This window comes from Protobothrops mucrosquamatus, unplaced genomic scaffold (genome assembly GCF_001527695.2).
Source record: "Protobothrops mucrosquamatus isolate PMUCROS unplaced genomic scaffold, P.Mucros_1.0 scaffold548, whole genome shotgun sequence".
NCBI classification, from domain to species: domain Eukaryota; kingdom Metazoa; phylum Chordata; class Lepidosauria; order Squamata; family Viperidae; genus Protobothrops; species Protobothrops mucrosquamatus.
In genome coordinates, this window is record NW_015386852.1 from 327244 (window position 1) to 343881 (window position 16638).

The 16638-nt window shown below is 38.4% G+C and overlaps 1 protein-coding gene across 1 annotated transcript in view; it reads right to left on the reverse strand.

Moving 5' to 3' along the window:
- Nucleotides 1-5641: 5641 nt before the first annotated feature.
- The window catches only part of NPR3 (natriuretic peptide receptor 3), a 65906-nt gene continuing 54909 nt past the window's right edge, over nucleotides 5642-16638 (reverse strand). The window contains exons 5-8 of the mRNA XM_029284340.1: nucleotides 14026-14120; nucleotides 9222-9354; nucleotides 8773-8860; nucleotides 5642-6227 (exon numbers count right to left, since the gene is read on the reverse strand). Of these exons, the coding sequence (XP_029140173.1) occupies nucleotides 6116-6227; nucleotides 8773-8860; nucleotides 9222-9354; nucleotides 14026-14120 (428 nt within the window). The 3' untranslated portion in view covers nucleotides 5642-6115. The remainder of the gene's footprint in view (nucleotides 6228-8772; nucleotides 8861-9221; nucleotides 9355-14025; nucleotides 14121-16638) is intronic.

Genomic DNA, 16638 nt, shown 5'->3' on the forward strand with positions numbered 1-16638 from the left:
AGATTAAGACAAGTGTCCCCAACTCCGGGCCAAGCAAGTGGCGGGCAAGCGCAGCTCTACTTGCTTGGAAATATCTCTTCTCCTCCCCCTCCCTGGGCCACCAAGTCACAAAGGTTGGGGACTGATGGACTAAGATATGCTGGATCACAAAAGCTCCAGTTTGCAAGGCTTTGCTTCTCCTTTTGGGATGAGTTTTTGAGTTTGCTGGCATATTGTATAATCCTCAAGAGTTTATTCTGAAATAACTCTCATTAGCTATTCAAATTGTGCTGGAGTAAATAATGTCTGGGAACTCTATAATTTGCTAAAACAACACTTCAGACGGTGTAATTATCTAGTTTAGTCTTCGCAGGTTTCCTCCAGAGGTATACAAATAAAGATGCCCATTTTAATCCAATGTCTCTGGATATATCAATCTGGGAAAAGCAGTTCTAAACATTTAATACTGCACTTGGATTCCATGTCATAGAGGCATTACAGGATGAAGTAAGAACTTCTGGTTAAAAATATTGTGTATCGTTTATGTGACATTGTATGTGTGTTAATATAATTTTATGTCTATATCTTTAGTTTTTTTTTAAAAAAAATTAGAACAGCTTTTCTAAAAAAAGAAAATTTCATTTTTTAAAAATAGGCTTAAGTGCATTTTAAGAAAAATATCACAATAAACACACTAAGAAAGCATTTTATTTATGTAATGCATTCCGGCATTGTGAATCCCCCTAGTACAAGTACTTATGGATTAATATATGACTCTGAGCAATATCAAAATTATGAGGGTATTTTGTGTAATTATGTATGCATTTGTTTAGTAAACCTACAATACAACCTAGTATCATTTTTCCTGCTGGTTTAGAAATTTTATCTTTGGTGAAGAGCATTAACAATAATGGTTAATGTAAAATGTGCACGGAACAGCTTTAAACATTGTTCATAATGCTCTAAAATGCATGTATCAATTAAATAGGATTAACTGAATGTTGTATTAGAAAACCAAGTTACTGATTTTAGAAAGCCTCATATCGACTATTTACTAAAGAAGCTGCAATGAATTCTTAACAGAAAACTTATGTTTACTATTTTTGTTCTTCAGAGCTAAATCCATAGGTCTTCTCCTTATGACATCCTCATTCCAGGTTAAACATTGTAAGGGTTAATATTTATGTACAATCACTGTTCAGTAATTGTGGAATATTATTAATTTTTTTTCAACTGTCCTAATCCCATAGCCTTTTATTCGGTCTTGTTGGTGTTTACTGAAGACTGAATCTCAAGACTAGATTAAGCCAGATTTAAAACAGAGCCATGAAATCAGGGGAACTTCAGTTAGATTTATCTAAAGCCCCACAGACTATATTGGGATCCAACTCAACAAGTAGGAATAAATATCTGAATTTTATCATTATTAAATGCAAGCATTTTTTTCAAAGCATAATTGTATTTCTTTCTTTACCACAGTTACTTTGGGCATACCTCAAAAACTATACAGCTAAAAAATTCTTTTTGCATGCCATGATATAATTAAACCATTTTCAAACTTAGTGTTGGCTTGAACATTATTGGCGAAGTATCTAGGTACTGATTTGAAATAGAAACACTCCAGTTCACTACTTTGGGGAGGAATCCTTTGAATTTTATGGTTCTAAGGAATGCCAAAGGGGAAAATAGTATATATTTAATAGTGCAATTCAATGCATGTTTCCTCAGAAATGGATTTTCTTACGTTTGGTAAGAGTCCTACCTGGATCAAATTGGATTAGTCCAATATCTACTAGTAAAAATGCCTGGATATTCTGGAAATTTGTATGAAACTGGGAACACTTGACCATTTTCACCAAAAGCTACTGGTTCAGTGACATGTGCATCAAATATGATTTACTGTCTGTTTTTCACTTGAATCAGGCAAGTATTAGATACTTATGTAGTTCTTAAATTATGTTTCAGTATACCTGTCTGAGCACTGCATGTATTATTTGGACTATAATGTAATGCATATTTAGGATCACTTTCATTTCAACCGGATAAAAGAATTTCCTCAATGTTCAGCTGAACCACAGAGACTCCCGTGTAAGCCTGATCTTCTTTTCTATTCATGATCTATTTTCAAACACTTTGAAATCTAACAGTAGTATCTGTGCTAGAAAATCAATAAAACCAGCCAATATAAAGTTCCCTGAAACTAACCTGATTCCCTGTAATGGGTAGCACCAGAATAAGGCTGGGGACTGTGTGCATATAATAATCACAAACTATAAGATAGTGGTGAGGCTATGGACTTTAACTGGCATGATTGAATGTAGAGGCTGGGACTACACCCATAAGTTGTGAAAATCCAGATAACCCAGTGGTTCTCAACCTGTGGGTCGGGACCCCATTTGGGGTCGATCGACCATTTCACGGGGGTCGCCAAGCAAGGCTGTCCGCCATTTTTTTTGTCCGCCATTTTTTCCCCTTTTCCGGCGGCTGCCATGGCCCTTGGGCTGGGCCAGCTGGTGGTCGGCCTGCTGTCTCTGCCGCTTGCCAGCTACGCCTCGGCTGGCGCAGGGGGCGGAACCACGCATGCGCGGCGCTCCCGGGCAGGGAAAGTCCTCGACTTACGACCGGTTTAGTCCTCGACTTACGACCGGTTGGGGTCGCGGCATTAAAAAGGTTGAGAACCACTGAGATAACCTGTAAATGGGAAAAAGAGGCCTGCTGCTGCCATCTAGTGGATACCTGGATTTCTGCGGTCTAGATCTGGTACATCCTAGAATCTTCTGCAATATGCCCAATTCAGAAACCACTATAGAAGAAAGAAGAGTCCTCTGGCAAGAGGAACATAATTAGAGAGATACATCTGACTCCTTTGCCAGCATGAGACAAGGAAAAATAATGGAGACAGACATTGCTAGCGTGTGGGCTATGAATGGTGTGTAGCATGCACACTATCTCTCTGGGTGCAACTAGCTAGTTTGTTTGGAAGTTCATGAGAACTTCCTTGGTTTATAAAGATAAATTTTAAGGCAGGAGACAGAAAACCTAATCCAATAGCTTTTTTAAAAAAGAAAACAAACAGAATTTATTGTTTCTATGTGTATGTTTTTGGTAAATGAAGGCAAAAAGAAATGCATTAACATGGTTATTTGTTGTTAATCCCTGGGCTTCATGGCATTACATTGTGTGGCCTGGGGGTTCAAAAGTTCCTGGGAAAAAAGAGTTTTGCGGCTGGCCATTCTTGCACTATCCAGACCTTGGGAATATGAGCATCAACGTTCAGTTCTTACCTATTGCCACTGTTGACAGAAAGAAGGAAAAAGGGGGAAGGTCAGCTTCCGACCATGATGATATAAAAGAGTAAACTTTTATTGAATCTAAGTTCTCTGCTCACGATTATTCAGACTTAAAAAGAAAAAAAGATAGCTTTTGTAAGATGCTTTTCATTTGGTTTTTCCAAAATAAAAAAAATATCCCAAACAGGTATCTTTTCCAAAGCAAAACAGATATCCCAAATAGATAACCAGTTTTCTAATAGAAAAATATAGGAATACGTAAAAATAAAATGTTAAACCAGAATATCATTTTTACACAACAAAATACTTGCGACTTCCATTGCTGTACAAAACTATTCTGCCATGTGGTATTTTACGAAGTTTGAGCTGCACCCAAGGCTCCAAGTTGGCAGTTGGGCATTTGCACCCTACAAAAAAATGTAGAGGGCAGATGCTGTATTGCAACCTAATTCTACACTTTTTTTTCCTCATAAGTAAAGTACCACAGTTTTCAATGGAACATATTGTTGAGTTAACAACCTGGTTTTGAAAACCAGTTGCTTTGGGGAGGGGGAGACACCGAGATTCTCACAGCTGCACAGTACACAACTGCTGGGCCAAGTATCTCATTAGTTCCAATAGAGAAGAATATTTGTAGCTCAGGGCTGACACGAGTGGTCTGAGCTTGGTTGTTTTCCTGCAGACGTTACATTACCCACACTAGAAAACATCTTCAGTGCTAGTAGGGAGTGGAGTTTGTTTTACATTCACCAAGGACCCCTCTTCTCATTAGTTTACATTTCAACACTGGCAATTACAGACTTACGGTCCAGCAGGGCACCATCAAAGAATTTCACCTGAATTTCCAATGGTGTCTGCATGTTCATTTATATCAAGGATACCTATACAGGTAATCCTTGACTTACGACCACAGCTGAGCCCAACATTTCCATTATCAAGCAAGACAGTTGTTAAGTGACTTTTGCCCCATTTACAATTTTCCTTGCCACAGTTGTTAAGTGAATCATTACAATTAAGTTAGTAATATGGTTGTTAAGTGAATATGACTTCTCCATTGACTTTGCTTGTCAGAAGGTTACGAAAGGTGATTTGCAACCATCATAAATCCATAAATCCAGTTGCCAACCCTCTGAATTTTGATCAGGTAAACCATGGGGATGCTGCAACAGTCATGTGAAAAACGACGGTAAGTCGGTGTTGTCAGTGCCATTGTTATTTCAAACGGTCACTAAACGAATGGCTGTAAGTCGAGGACTACTTGTGTAGAGAGCAGCACGCACTTTGATTAGAGGCAGAGATTTTGATTTGAGTCATTGGCAGCTGTAAAATCTGATTTACACATCAAGTGTATGAGATAAGCATCCAGATGGTAGAACCTGTTGGACTCTTTCAATCTTTAAATGCTTCATAGAAATCCAGTTCACACCTGCTAATCAACCACTGAGAGGATTAGATAGAACAGGGGTAGTCAACCTTGGCTCTTTTATGACTCGTGGACTTCAATTCCCAGAATTCCTGAGCCAAGGTTGACTACCCCTGAGATAGAACAATCTTCTCTGAAGTATTTTGAAATACCTTAACCTTTTTTTTCTACATAGGAAAATATTCAGGTGGTCATTTGCATTCTGAACTTGAAAACCCAAACTTCAGGATTCCATCACTTTATCCTAACTTATGTACACAGCTGGCCTAAAACTGCATCTCTTTTCCCCAAAACTCTTTTGTGTTAACCTTATACCAAATTTCTAAAATAGCCTACGCTGTCTAGACAGATTAAGAATTTATTATTTGTCAGCTCTTGGTGATATTTAATATTGATTCCTCTAATTTTATCCATATGGCAAAATCTTTATGAGGCAGGTTGGACTGAGATAAAATTGTGTAAAGTCATTCAAAGAGATCAAGGGGTGGACTTGAACTGGAATCTCCCAGATACTAGGGCCATGTCTAAACCACTGTCCTATGCTGGCTCTCAAAGTATGATTATAATTGTCAGATTCCTAACAGCCATGCTGAAAATTTAGGGAGCTACAGCCTCAGACATCTGGAGCTGAAGACGATGGATCTGAAGTCAGGAAGCATTTCCCCCTGGATATAGAAATAATATGGACAGGGAAACTTCCTCAAAATAAAAATTCAGGGTAAAGTGGAATTTATGTGAAGAAGAATTTTCCCTTCCCATGCATACAGTTCTCTTTCTTATATTAATAACAGAGTAGTGAGAGAATATCCCTAGGAATCACAGCGGAACAATTTCAAAACTAATGTGAGATGTAAACTGTGTTCAGTATTAAATCCTCATTCGGGTCCAGCGTGAGGTTTCTTCTGTCCCATTGATGAAATGCATGACTGTTCTTTTTCCAAAATTATATTGCACTGTACTAAGCTACACACTCTTTCCCCCCATCCTGTCTCCACAATTCAATTCAGAACCTATTTTGTTCCCTATGTGAAGCTGCCCCTTTGCCTATGAAAGTACTTAAGGATCTGGTGTGTGATGTAGTGAAGAATCACCTGACATTCACCAAGGCATCATGAAGGAACGTTTACATCATCAAGACCCCAAATCTGCCTTGAGATATATCCACAAAGTATTAATAATGTCTTGTCATGAGAAAACAGGTATGTTTCTTTTAATCATTCATCTTTCCATGAGATAAAAAAGGCCATGTGGCATAATGTGGCTAGTAAATCATTCCTGAGTTTCTGAAGAAAAAAAAAATTAAGACAAGTGACTCTACTTTTAAAAGGTGGAGTCCTTAACGCACTTTTTTTTTTCCCTGTGGCAGTCTTTGGTACTGTCCATTTGTCTACAGATATCCCCACAAGAGTAATTCTTTTCTATTTCATGCAGCAGAAAAGTGAGACCTGATGGAGTCTTCTCGTAATTGTCGGTGCTTGCCAATGTTGTACTCTTCCAGCTGATTTCTTCTTTCAATGGTTATTTTGTACTTTTTCCTAGGTGGCAGAAAGCAAGAACAATTCCTTCAGGAATTTGAGATAAGAAATAAAACTCCCACTACAAAAGAACAGCTGGGTTTGTCATAATCAGTTACATCAGGGGTAGTCAACCTTGGCTCTTTTATGACTCGTGGACTTCAACTCCCAGAATTCCTGAGCCAGCTAAGCTGGTTCAGGAATTCTGGGAATTGAAGTCCACGAGTCATAAAAGAGCCAAGGTTGACTACCCCTGAGTTACATGAATGAGTATCACTGCCCAAAGATTAAAGGGATGTACCTCGCAACATTTTTGTCTCATATACAAGTTAAGGCATGTTTAAAGATATCAGATAAGCTTTTTTCTTTAGTTACAAAATATGAAACAAAACGACCCTAAAAACAAGAGGATTCTTTATATCCAGTGAGAGTTAAAATCGTATATGTAATTAAAAGTCTATCTGTGAGCCATTTAAATTTAAATGTTTGTCCATTTTGTTAATTACAGCAATATATTGTGCAACCCTGCTTCTTGTTGTTGGTATTATTTTTACAGGAAGCTCAAATGCTGAATGATGATTGCATCACCAGAATGAGCCTACTAAGAAAGAGGAGGGTCAGCAGTATGCAGAAGCAGAAAAATGCTTTTTAGAAAAAGAAACCCTTACATGGCAACCCTCTCATGAAACAAGAAAAATGAGAACATTGTTTGCTAACTTGGTACAGAATGCTAATTATCTGCAGTGGGATGAAAAATAGGGGAGTAGAGAAGTTGGAAAGAAAGCAAGCATGGCTGGGAGATATTCTAAACAAGAATATTGTTGCCAAACTCACTTGTTTTAAGAAAGCCTAATCATGATTTAAGTATTTTTCTGCATGTGTCAACTGCACATTGATGGAAAATCGATTTCTGCTAAGAATTGTGTTACAGCATATGCCCCCCCCCTATGTAAAGGGAGTAGAATTCCTAGATTTCCTGTGGATTGGAGTTATGATCCCTGCGTTCAGCCGTTCAGTCCCTAGTCATCTCATGACTGGACTACTGTAATGAGCTCTATATGGGGCTACCCTTGAAGAGCATTCGGAAGCTACAGCTGGTGCAGAGTGCAGCAGCAAGGGTAGTTTTGGAGGCCCCAAAAATGGCTCCTGTAACACCACTGCTCTGCGAGCTGCATTGGTTACCAGTCTGTTTCTGGGTGCAATTCAAGGTGTAGGTGATCACCTTTAAAGCCCTTTTCCAGGTTACTTGAGGGACTGTCTCACCCCACTGGGATTGGCCCGTACCACTTGTGCTGGCAGAGGAGGCACGCTGCAGGTCCCGTCAGCCCGATTATTCCGGCTGGCGGGATCCAGGAGGAGGGCCTTTTCTACTGTTGCTCCTGCCCTCTTGAACATCATGCCCCCTGATGTAAGGTTGGCCCCAATGCTCCTATCTTTTCATAAGGGCCTAAAGACACAGCTGTGCCATTTGGCTTGGGGACCCAGTGGGGGAACAGTGCAATGTAACTGGTTGATTGAGTAATAACAGATCCCACCTCCCCCCCACACCGCCCCCGCCCTCATGTATCTTTGGTTTTAATGCTCGATTTTAACTTTTTATGTTTTAGCTTATAGGTAACCGTAAACCGCTCAGAGTTACCCTATGGTAAGATGGATGTCCAATACATTTTATAAATAAATAAATTCATTTATTCATTTACTTTGTATGGCTATCCATCTCAAGCAAGTGACTCTAGCCAGCAAATAATCATTAAATCGATTAAAATCTAATTGAAATCACAATGCAAGAAGAAGAATTAAATGCATATAGCAGCAGAGAATTATTATAATCCGTAAATGTTAGCATAACCAGGAAATGAGCCTCTTCATATACTCAGGATTTGAGGCCCATGTACAAGACCTTGTAAAAGGCCAACAGGATTGAGGCCATCCTATTTTCTGGAGGGAGAATGTTCAAGAGGGCAGGCATTATGGCAGTGAAGGCCTTCTTCCTGGTCCCCTCCAGTTGCCATTTCTTGGCTGATGGGGCCTTCAACATGTGTCCAACCCAGTGATGGGATTCAGCCGGTTCAGTAGCTAAATTTTGTTGAGTTCAGAGAACCGGCTGAATGCACACCACTTCCGGAAGTTCGTTCTAGGCCTGGAGGAAGCCTACCAGGCCTAGAACGGCCATCTGGAAGTGCGAGGATGCCACTTCCGGAAGTCCTTTCTACATCCACAGAGAGAACCAGTTGTTCAGGGATTTGAATCCCACCACTGGTCCAACCTGCCTGATTGAATTGGATAGGTAGAAACGACTGGGGAAAAACGGTCCCCTCAGGTAACCCAGTTCCAAGTCATGAAAGGCTTTAAAGGTGACAACCAGCACCTTGGCTGCCATGTTGATTTCACTTCTGGTTTCCAATTGCTAAGGGAATGGAAGGCTGACTTTGAATAAATTTCTTTTTAATTACCATAGCGTTTTTGGCAGTGTTTGGATCAGTTCATGAACCCTCTCTGCCAGATTGCAGAATTTGAGGAGAAATGACAGACATTCAAAGATACTGGGTGTTAAAATTAAACTCACCTGAAAATGTAGAAGGCCATCAACAATCCTGCTCCTAGCAAGGCACCTACCACTATCCCGGTAACTGCTGATTCTCCTACACCACCTGCTTGAAAAATAAACAGAAATCAACCAAAGGAATCCGTTAACAACAAAATCTTGCAGAATGATTGAATTACAGATTCAATCTGTAATTGGATGTACAGATTTGTTTGAAGCTTAGTTTTTAGCTGAGGCTGAAATGTTTTTTTTCTTTAGCTTCACAGCCTTTTTTATGAATTATGTTTATTTTAGATTCATTGTTGACATTGCTTGCTTTTAGTAGGAGAAAAAAAAATATGTAGGTCTTTTTCAAGACCCAGGACAGGACCTAAATATTGGCCAGAATAAGGTTGCTAGTAAAATACAGAGGTAAAAGCATAGATTATCAGTTTGGTTTGATTAGGCCTAACACTTGTACATTAACTTACACGATTTGCAGGCTGCATTGCTTGTGTGTTCCAATCCTCGGCTATCGTCTGTTTTTAGTCTTTGTTCCCAGAGGTAATTTGCACTTTGAAATATTTCAAGCCTTCCCTGTTTTCCATAATAGTTTCCAATTACCTGAATATATATAAATATATATGACAAAATGAAAACAATATCCTGCTAGGTAAAGATAAAAAAGTAAGTTTCTTTCTTTCTTTCTTTCTTTCTTTCTTTCTTTCTTTCTTTCTTTCTTTCTTTCTTTCTTTCTTTCTTTCCTTTCTTTCCTTTTCTTTTCTTTTCTTTCCATCCCCATTGTACATCTACATCAGAAGTCTGGTAAAGAGCATTAACAATTCTAAGATTGACTGTCTGAAGACAGAGTTGGTAAATTATGTAATTTTCTTGCTCTATCTTAAAACCCGAGGAGGGGGAAAAAACCCCTGAGAAAACTGAAAGTCTACTGAGCTTCTAGAAGAACTTAACAATGGTAAAAGTAATGACAGCAACAACAACTATTCCAGCCTAGTTCAAAACTCCTAAGATTTGTTTGGTGCAAAACCAAGGCGCTGAAATTATACAGACCTGGGGAATAAATCACATTTGCAACCCATCTGTGTTTGTGGATCCACATACAAAGTTGCTTCCTACAGCTATAACAGAGTGTCATTACAATCTGAGACTATTTGTGTACAGTTGTCAGGATTTTCTATCATGTATCTTGGCCATTTATTTTTTTATTTTACAAGAAGCCAAAGTAACCTTGTTGTAAACACCAAGTGATCAGATAAAGACCGAAGTTCCTTTGGCTCTGTTCCACTTAGGAAATAAAGTTTTCATGAGCGATGGGAAGGAATCTCCCAAGTAAACAAACACCGCCACCAGCATCATCAAAGAGAGGAGAATATTATAAATCAGAGCTGGGGCAAACATAGTAAAAGAAATGATGTCAACCAACTCAAAAGGGAAAGTAATCAGACTATGAAAAGAGAGATGTTTGTACAAGCAGACGGAAAGTTAACAAATGGTTGCTAGCCCTGCAGTGATTGTTTCTGCCCAAGAGGAGGGCTGAACAGGAACATCTGCAGAGAATGAAATCAATATTATTTTCTTTGGCTTAAGATGCTGAATCCTTTGGTCTTGCCTCAGATGACCTCTGGACTTTTTATTACCTTTATATAGTTTCTTTTTTGACATCTTCCATTTTAATATTTTATAATGCATTTGTTTTGTTAATCTTTCTCATCCAACTTGGTGGAAAACAGTTTGCTTACTTTACAAAGTAGCGGCAAAATTCTCTTATATTTGGGGCAAGATTTGGTTTAAGTGAGCAATTTAGGGTCTCGGCTTTCACTGCTCTCCCCAGTTTCTAACTTCTCACTTTTCAATGAAGCCCTGGAGGAAGAATCAATGAAGGAACTCTATCTGGAATTTCTTTCGATCAGGAAGTGTGAGCAGCCAGTAGGGCTGGCGTGTGATAGAGAAATAGCATAACATAGCACTCCTGTCAGAAACACCAAGGCACTTGGGTAGGGTAGCCACCATTAAAATGAATGTTCTTCCGAAAATGAGCAAAGTTCAAGAACTATATGTCTATATGAGTACAATATACTATTGTAAAATGTTGGAAGATGTATGGAACCAGTGAGATCATATCTATGTCCAATGTGTTTTTAATTTTGTATTATTAATAAAAAAATTTTTTTTAAAAAGAAACACCAAGGCACTTCTGGGTTGAAAGGATTAGCTGGTGACATCAGTATTGCCCGAGAAACACACAGTTGGGGACACCTTTCATGTCCCCGGCAGGAGATGGAGCCAAGGACGGGAGCTCAACCCTGCCCCATGGCAGAACTTGGGTCTTGAATGGGCTTGCTAACCTCCAACCCAGCGTCCTAACCACACAAGCTACCGTGCTCCTTTGTGATAGAGAAATGTCTAACAAAAAAATCCTTGCAGCCATAAGGTAAAATCAGAAATATTTCTACAGGACCCTAGATAACAAGGTATAAAAGCAAAAATCTTTACTGCAGAAAATTCTTTATATGGCATGGGTCCAGGAAATCTGAGGAACCATCTTGCCTCATGGGATTGGCCCGCTCCACTTGTTCTGGCAGAAAGAGCCTCCTGCAGGCCCCATCAGCCAAGGAATTTTGGCTGGCAGGATCTAGAGAAGAGTCTTTTCTGCCATGGCCCCCACCCCCCAGAATACTTTGTCACCGGGGGGTGAGATTTGCCCCCATCCTTCTGGCCTTTAGGAAGAGCCTTAAAGCCTGGCTCTGCTGGTTGGTGCAGGGCCCTGATGGAGAAGCCGTAGCCTGGAGTTGGTTGGGGGACAGAGAAGGCACCAACGCCGTTCTGCTGTCAGCTCATGTTCTTTCACTTTATATTTAATCTTTTGCAATTTTTAATCTGTTTTTATATTTATAATGGCTTTGATATCTCTATTTTTATGACATTGTAAGCTGCCCCAAACAGCGAGATGGGCAGAGTATAAATAAATTAATCAATTAATTAATTAGTTCAGAGGCTCAGAGGATAAATTTTCAGTATATGCCATCGAACCTCAAAATATCGTAAGTGCAGTCAAAAAGATTATATGAATAAGATAATAGCACAAATAGGCTCGTCCATGCCAAATCAAACCAATTCACTGAACTGGCAGTTCAACAAGGTGACATTACAATGATTTCCCTAATTTTACCATCTTGAGCAGCAGATTATAATCACCTGAAAGTAATAACTTCCGCTCTGTTAATGGGGGCTATTTCCCCAATAGAAACTCAACAGAACGGCATCTTTTCTAGATTCTTAGACTCTGGAGTTTGGATGTATTGACGCTTGTGTCACGAACACGAACCCAGAAATGCACTGACTTCCCTTTTCTGAGAATACTGGCTTCAGTACTGCAGTTCTGATTAAAGAAAATATTTCCCCATTATGTTGAAAACAGGAAATAGTTACCTGATTTGTTCTAATTTGCCAGGCTCTATAACTGCAGGGTTTTTTTTGTTTCAAAGTCTGCTTAGTAAACTAACAGGAAACAGGAATCTACATTTGACTTTAGGCAGACCTCAAATACTAAGGGTATGAAAGGAGAAACTGACTGTAATAGTATTGAAAAGAATCGTGCAAGTACAACACCTCTCTTAGGTAGTCTTCCAACTTCTGATATAATATTGGCAGGATAATAGTGCTTACTACCTTGTTAAACAAACTGCGTGCATTGCTGAACCAGTCTTACTATTCAGAAGCTTCTCCTAATACTGACCTTAGTAAACTGATTCTAATCTTTCCCTTTGGGGATAAAAGAGAGGAACATGGTGCAATTTAAATTATAGCTTGATTGCTCATTACTTGCAAGAGACTGCAAGGATAATTCAAAGCATCGGGAAGTGAGCAGATTGCCGTATCTATTTCTCTTCATCTTCCCAAATTATTATTATTTGCTGTCAAATGGCAAAATATGGAATTGTATGAGAAATACATGCCATGCATGTGTTTTAGTTCAGTTTTCTATCATGTATTATCAAAGTGGAGCATCTATTTTTACAAAATATAATATTTGTGATATTTTGGATTTAGGATTTTGTATTCCTCTTTGCAGTCATTATCATTTCACAATGCCAATACTTAAACACTCCTTAGGGTCATATTTGTGATACCCAGATAGCTAATTATTATGGTTAGTTTGGTAGTTTGTGTTTTAAAATGTGTCTCGTGGTTATGCCAACCTATTTTTCTATCTAACCTTTTCAAGGTGCTAGTGAGTTACAGTATATGAACTCTTCAAATCAGTAGCCCTTGACTCATGATTAAAATTGGTACTGGAATTTCGGTTGTAAATTGGAACAGTCATTAAGTCAAGGCATACACCCAATTTTATGACTGTTTTTACGGCAGTTATAAAACAAATCACACAGTTATAAGTCCAAATCCATTCTCCCAAATGGGCATTTATTTGCTAGAAACTCATTTTTTGTGGGATGCTGGAACCAGTTTAGTCTTGTGGTTAGAGCACCAAGCTAGAAACCAGGAGATTGTGAGTTCAAATCCTGACATAGCCATGAAAGCCAGCTGGATGACACTGGGCTAATCACTCTCTCTCAACACAATCCACCTCCCAGGGTTGTTGTGGGGAAAATAGGAGGAAGGAATATTGTGTATGCTCACTGCCTTGAGTTATCTGTAAAAATAGTAAAGGCAGGATACAAATTAATACATAAATAAATATAAATAAATATGAGCCCGTTGCCAAGTACCCGAAATGTGGTCAATGTGCACTTTAGCGTCTTCATTTTCTATTATTTTGTCTATTTTGTGGTTCCACCAGTTCTTGCTTGCAGGCAAGTGGTTTTGTTTGAATTATGCTTAATTTAATTGTAATTTTGGTGTTCTGGGTAAAAGTTAAATGAATTCACCCCCTTAATCTTTCTTGGCTTCATAATTGCTGCCCTTAATTTTTTTCTAAATTCCTAGCCGATTTCTATGAGTTGCCACATATAAAACTGAAGCACTTTTAGGATATGATTAGAGTATTGGACTTGGTCCAGGAGAAGCATAGTTCAAATTCCTATTCAGTAGGAGAAATTATTGTTATACCTAAAATTTCTAGAACCTAAATGCCACTCAAAGATTTAACGAAACAGGACAATTTATAATTTAGAACAGCTTTCCTGAAATTGATGGACTCCAGAGCTGTTGGCCTTCAACTCCCAGGCCTGGACATCTTGCTACCCATGCTAGGTCGTTCAACATACCCAGAGGGGAATAAACATGGTCAAAGCTGATTTAGAAACATTTACTCACCTGTTGTGTTCCAGTTTCAGGATCCGTCATGGCAACCACAGAAAAATCCCCAAATCTTTCTCCAGAAGCATCAATAGATACTGGCCCTGCAATGCCTGAAGAATGTATATATATATTAATTGAAAATGTTGAATGTTTCCAAGTAAAAATAACATAAAGAGGGCAGAATTTTTACAGACCGATATGGTAATGAATCCTAGCAGTCTTCCAGGGTTCTGGCTGGCATTACAAGAGACTGCAATTGTGTCTACATTCCTAGAATATGTAACATTTCCTTCTCAAGAGGATAAATTATTTCAGCTTATTAGTAGAAATGAAAGTAATCAAGTCTTATTCGACATTTCCTAATAGAAACTGGCTTCCTTGCCTTTAAAACCCTTGCCCTGGGTTAAAAGAAGCAAGAAGTAAATGACTTTGAATAGCTTACAGAGATAAGTCATATTGGAAAGCAAATGTTGAATGTTGGAATTCTTTTGTCTTCCTAAACTTTTTTTTTTTTTTTAAATCTATTAAAGCTCAACAAAATGATGTTGGAAATTAATTTACAATGAAAAACCTTGCTCTGAAAAAATCTCATTTCTCACAGGATGCTCACTGTTGCTTACTTGAAGTCAAAAGAATTGTAAGGATCCCTCTCTGTAGAACTAGAAAGCCAGTTTGGGATAATGGTTAACGCACCAGGCTGGAAACCAAGGGCCCAGGAATTCTAGTCCCATCTTAAACATGAAACCAGCACACACTCTCAGCCCTAGGATGGAGGCAAGGGGAAAACACTTCTGAAAAATGTTGCTAAGAAAATCCCAGGGATTAATCCAGCCAGTCTCCAGGAATTAACACTGACTTGAAGGCACATTAAAAAAAAAATCTGTAGAAATAACATAGGAAATAGTTCTTTCCCTCTTCTTTCCTTGTAGAAACTCTGTCAAAAAATAGGTAAAGAGATAGCAAATACCAGTATCAAGAAAACTTGACTAAACAGTTCCCTGTTTCTTCCACAACCCACAACCTTCTACAGTAGCTACTGTACCACTAGTTGCCTCCTTAACTGATTCTTAAAATAGTGTATATGCTAGTGAAGTGTCCTTCTACTGCAGTTTTCACTGAAATCAATGGACCTGCTGTGAGCTATCATCTCTGTAATGTGAGGCACTGAATTAGTTGAACTTGTTTACAGAAAAAATACATGCAAATTTTTGGCTTGACTTGTAACCTGATATTTTACAGATATAATCATACTAAAATGCCTCTTAATTCCTTGCTGGGGATTATGAGAACTGTAGTTCCAAGCATATCCAGAAGGTGCCAGAATGAGGAATGTTGAATTAAAGATTTAGAAGGGATATTTTTTTTCCCCTTCCAGATAAAGTCAGACAGATTAGTCTGTGCCAAACTTCTATGTGCTTAGTTGTATATACATTTTGCTCTTCTTTGCATGTAAAAAAGAAAATTCCTTTTCATGGACCATTTCTCCCGAAATACATACTTCTTTGCATAACTTGCGATCCAAAAAGCCCATTATCCAATTCTGAGAGGAATTGTCTACATAATTGCTCATCCAGGAAATGTGGAATAGGAAGTTCATTTCAAAATGCATACCACATGAAATGATATTTCATTGCAATTCTACTGTCAATCTAATATTTCCCTTCTACTAAAGCATTTCCTTTAATGCTCTCTTCCTAAAGAAAAAGTAACTGCAGCTGAGAAAATGGCTGATGATGTTTTTCAAAGCCATTCCAGTTTCTGAACTCATTGTTAGGTTCTTATCTAAAGGAAACATTTCCGTTTCTTTAAGTACTTCCACTGAAAAGCTTGGTAATTTTGCCCAGTACATAATGAAGGGTGAATTTGACAAGGGCTGCTGGTCTTACCAGGAATGTCCTGCTTATTTTATAAAGTTTATCTCTATGTGGATGTCCACATTAAGTTTTGCGTACATTTATACATTATAAGGCTTGTAGGACTTAGCGTGGCTGTTTCAATAATCAGGCACAAAGACTAGAAAAGAAAAAAAAAATGAAAGCCTTACTTTCCAAATGCACAATGATCAAAACTTAATACAAAAACCCGTAACACTACAACTAAGCAGATAAGTAGGCAATAGATATCTGAACATTTTAGCTTTTAAGATTAAAAAACTAAATTAATAAAGGAAGTAATGTAATGTGGCGAACTAATAAACAAACATGAAAACAGTTGAAAAACAGGGAAAAAACTTTAAAAACAGGGGACTCAAGAGCTGCTAAATAACTGCAATAAGGACATATTGCTGCTTGCTACTGATACTTTATATTGGTGCTATTAACATGGATACAATAGGGAGCTATTTAAAAGCTGCACTGTCAATGCAATTCTCTACCTATTGTGATTAAATTCAACATTCTCCACTCTATTTTTTGCAGACTATACAATCAAACGCAAGAGACAGCGTTTCAGGCAGAACAATGGGGACAAAAGATAGAAGGATAGAAGGTTGAGGGGTGAAGATTATTTAAACCAGTGCTTTTCAAACCTGGCAACTTGAAGATGTGTGGACTTCAACACCCAGATTTCCCCAGCCAGCATGAAGTCCACACATCTTCAAGTGGCCAAGTTTGGAAAACATTGATTTAA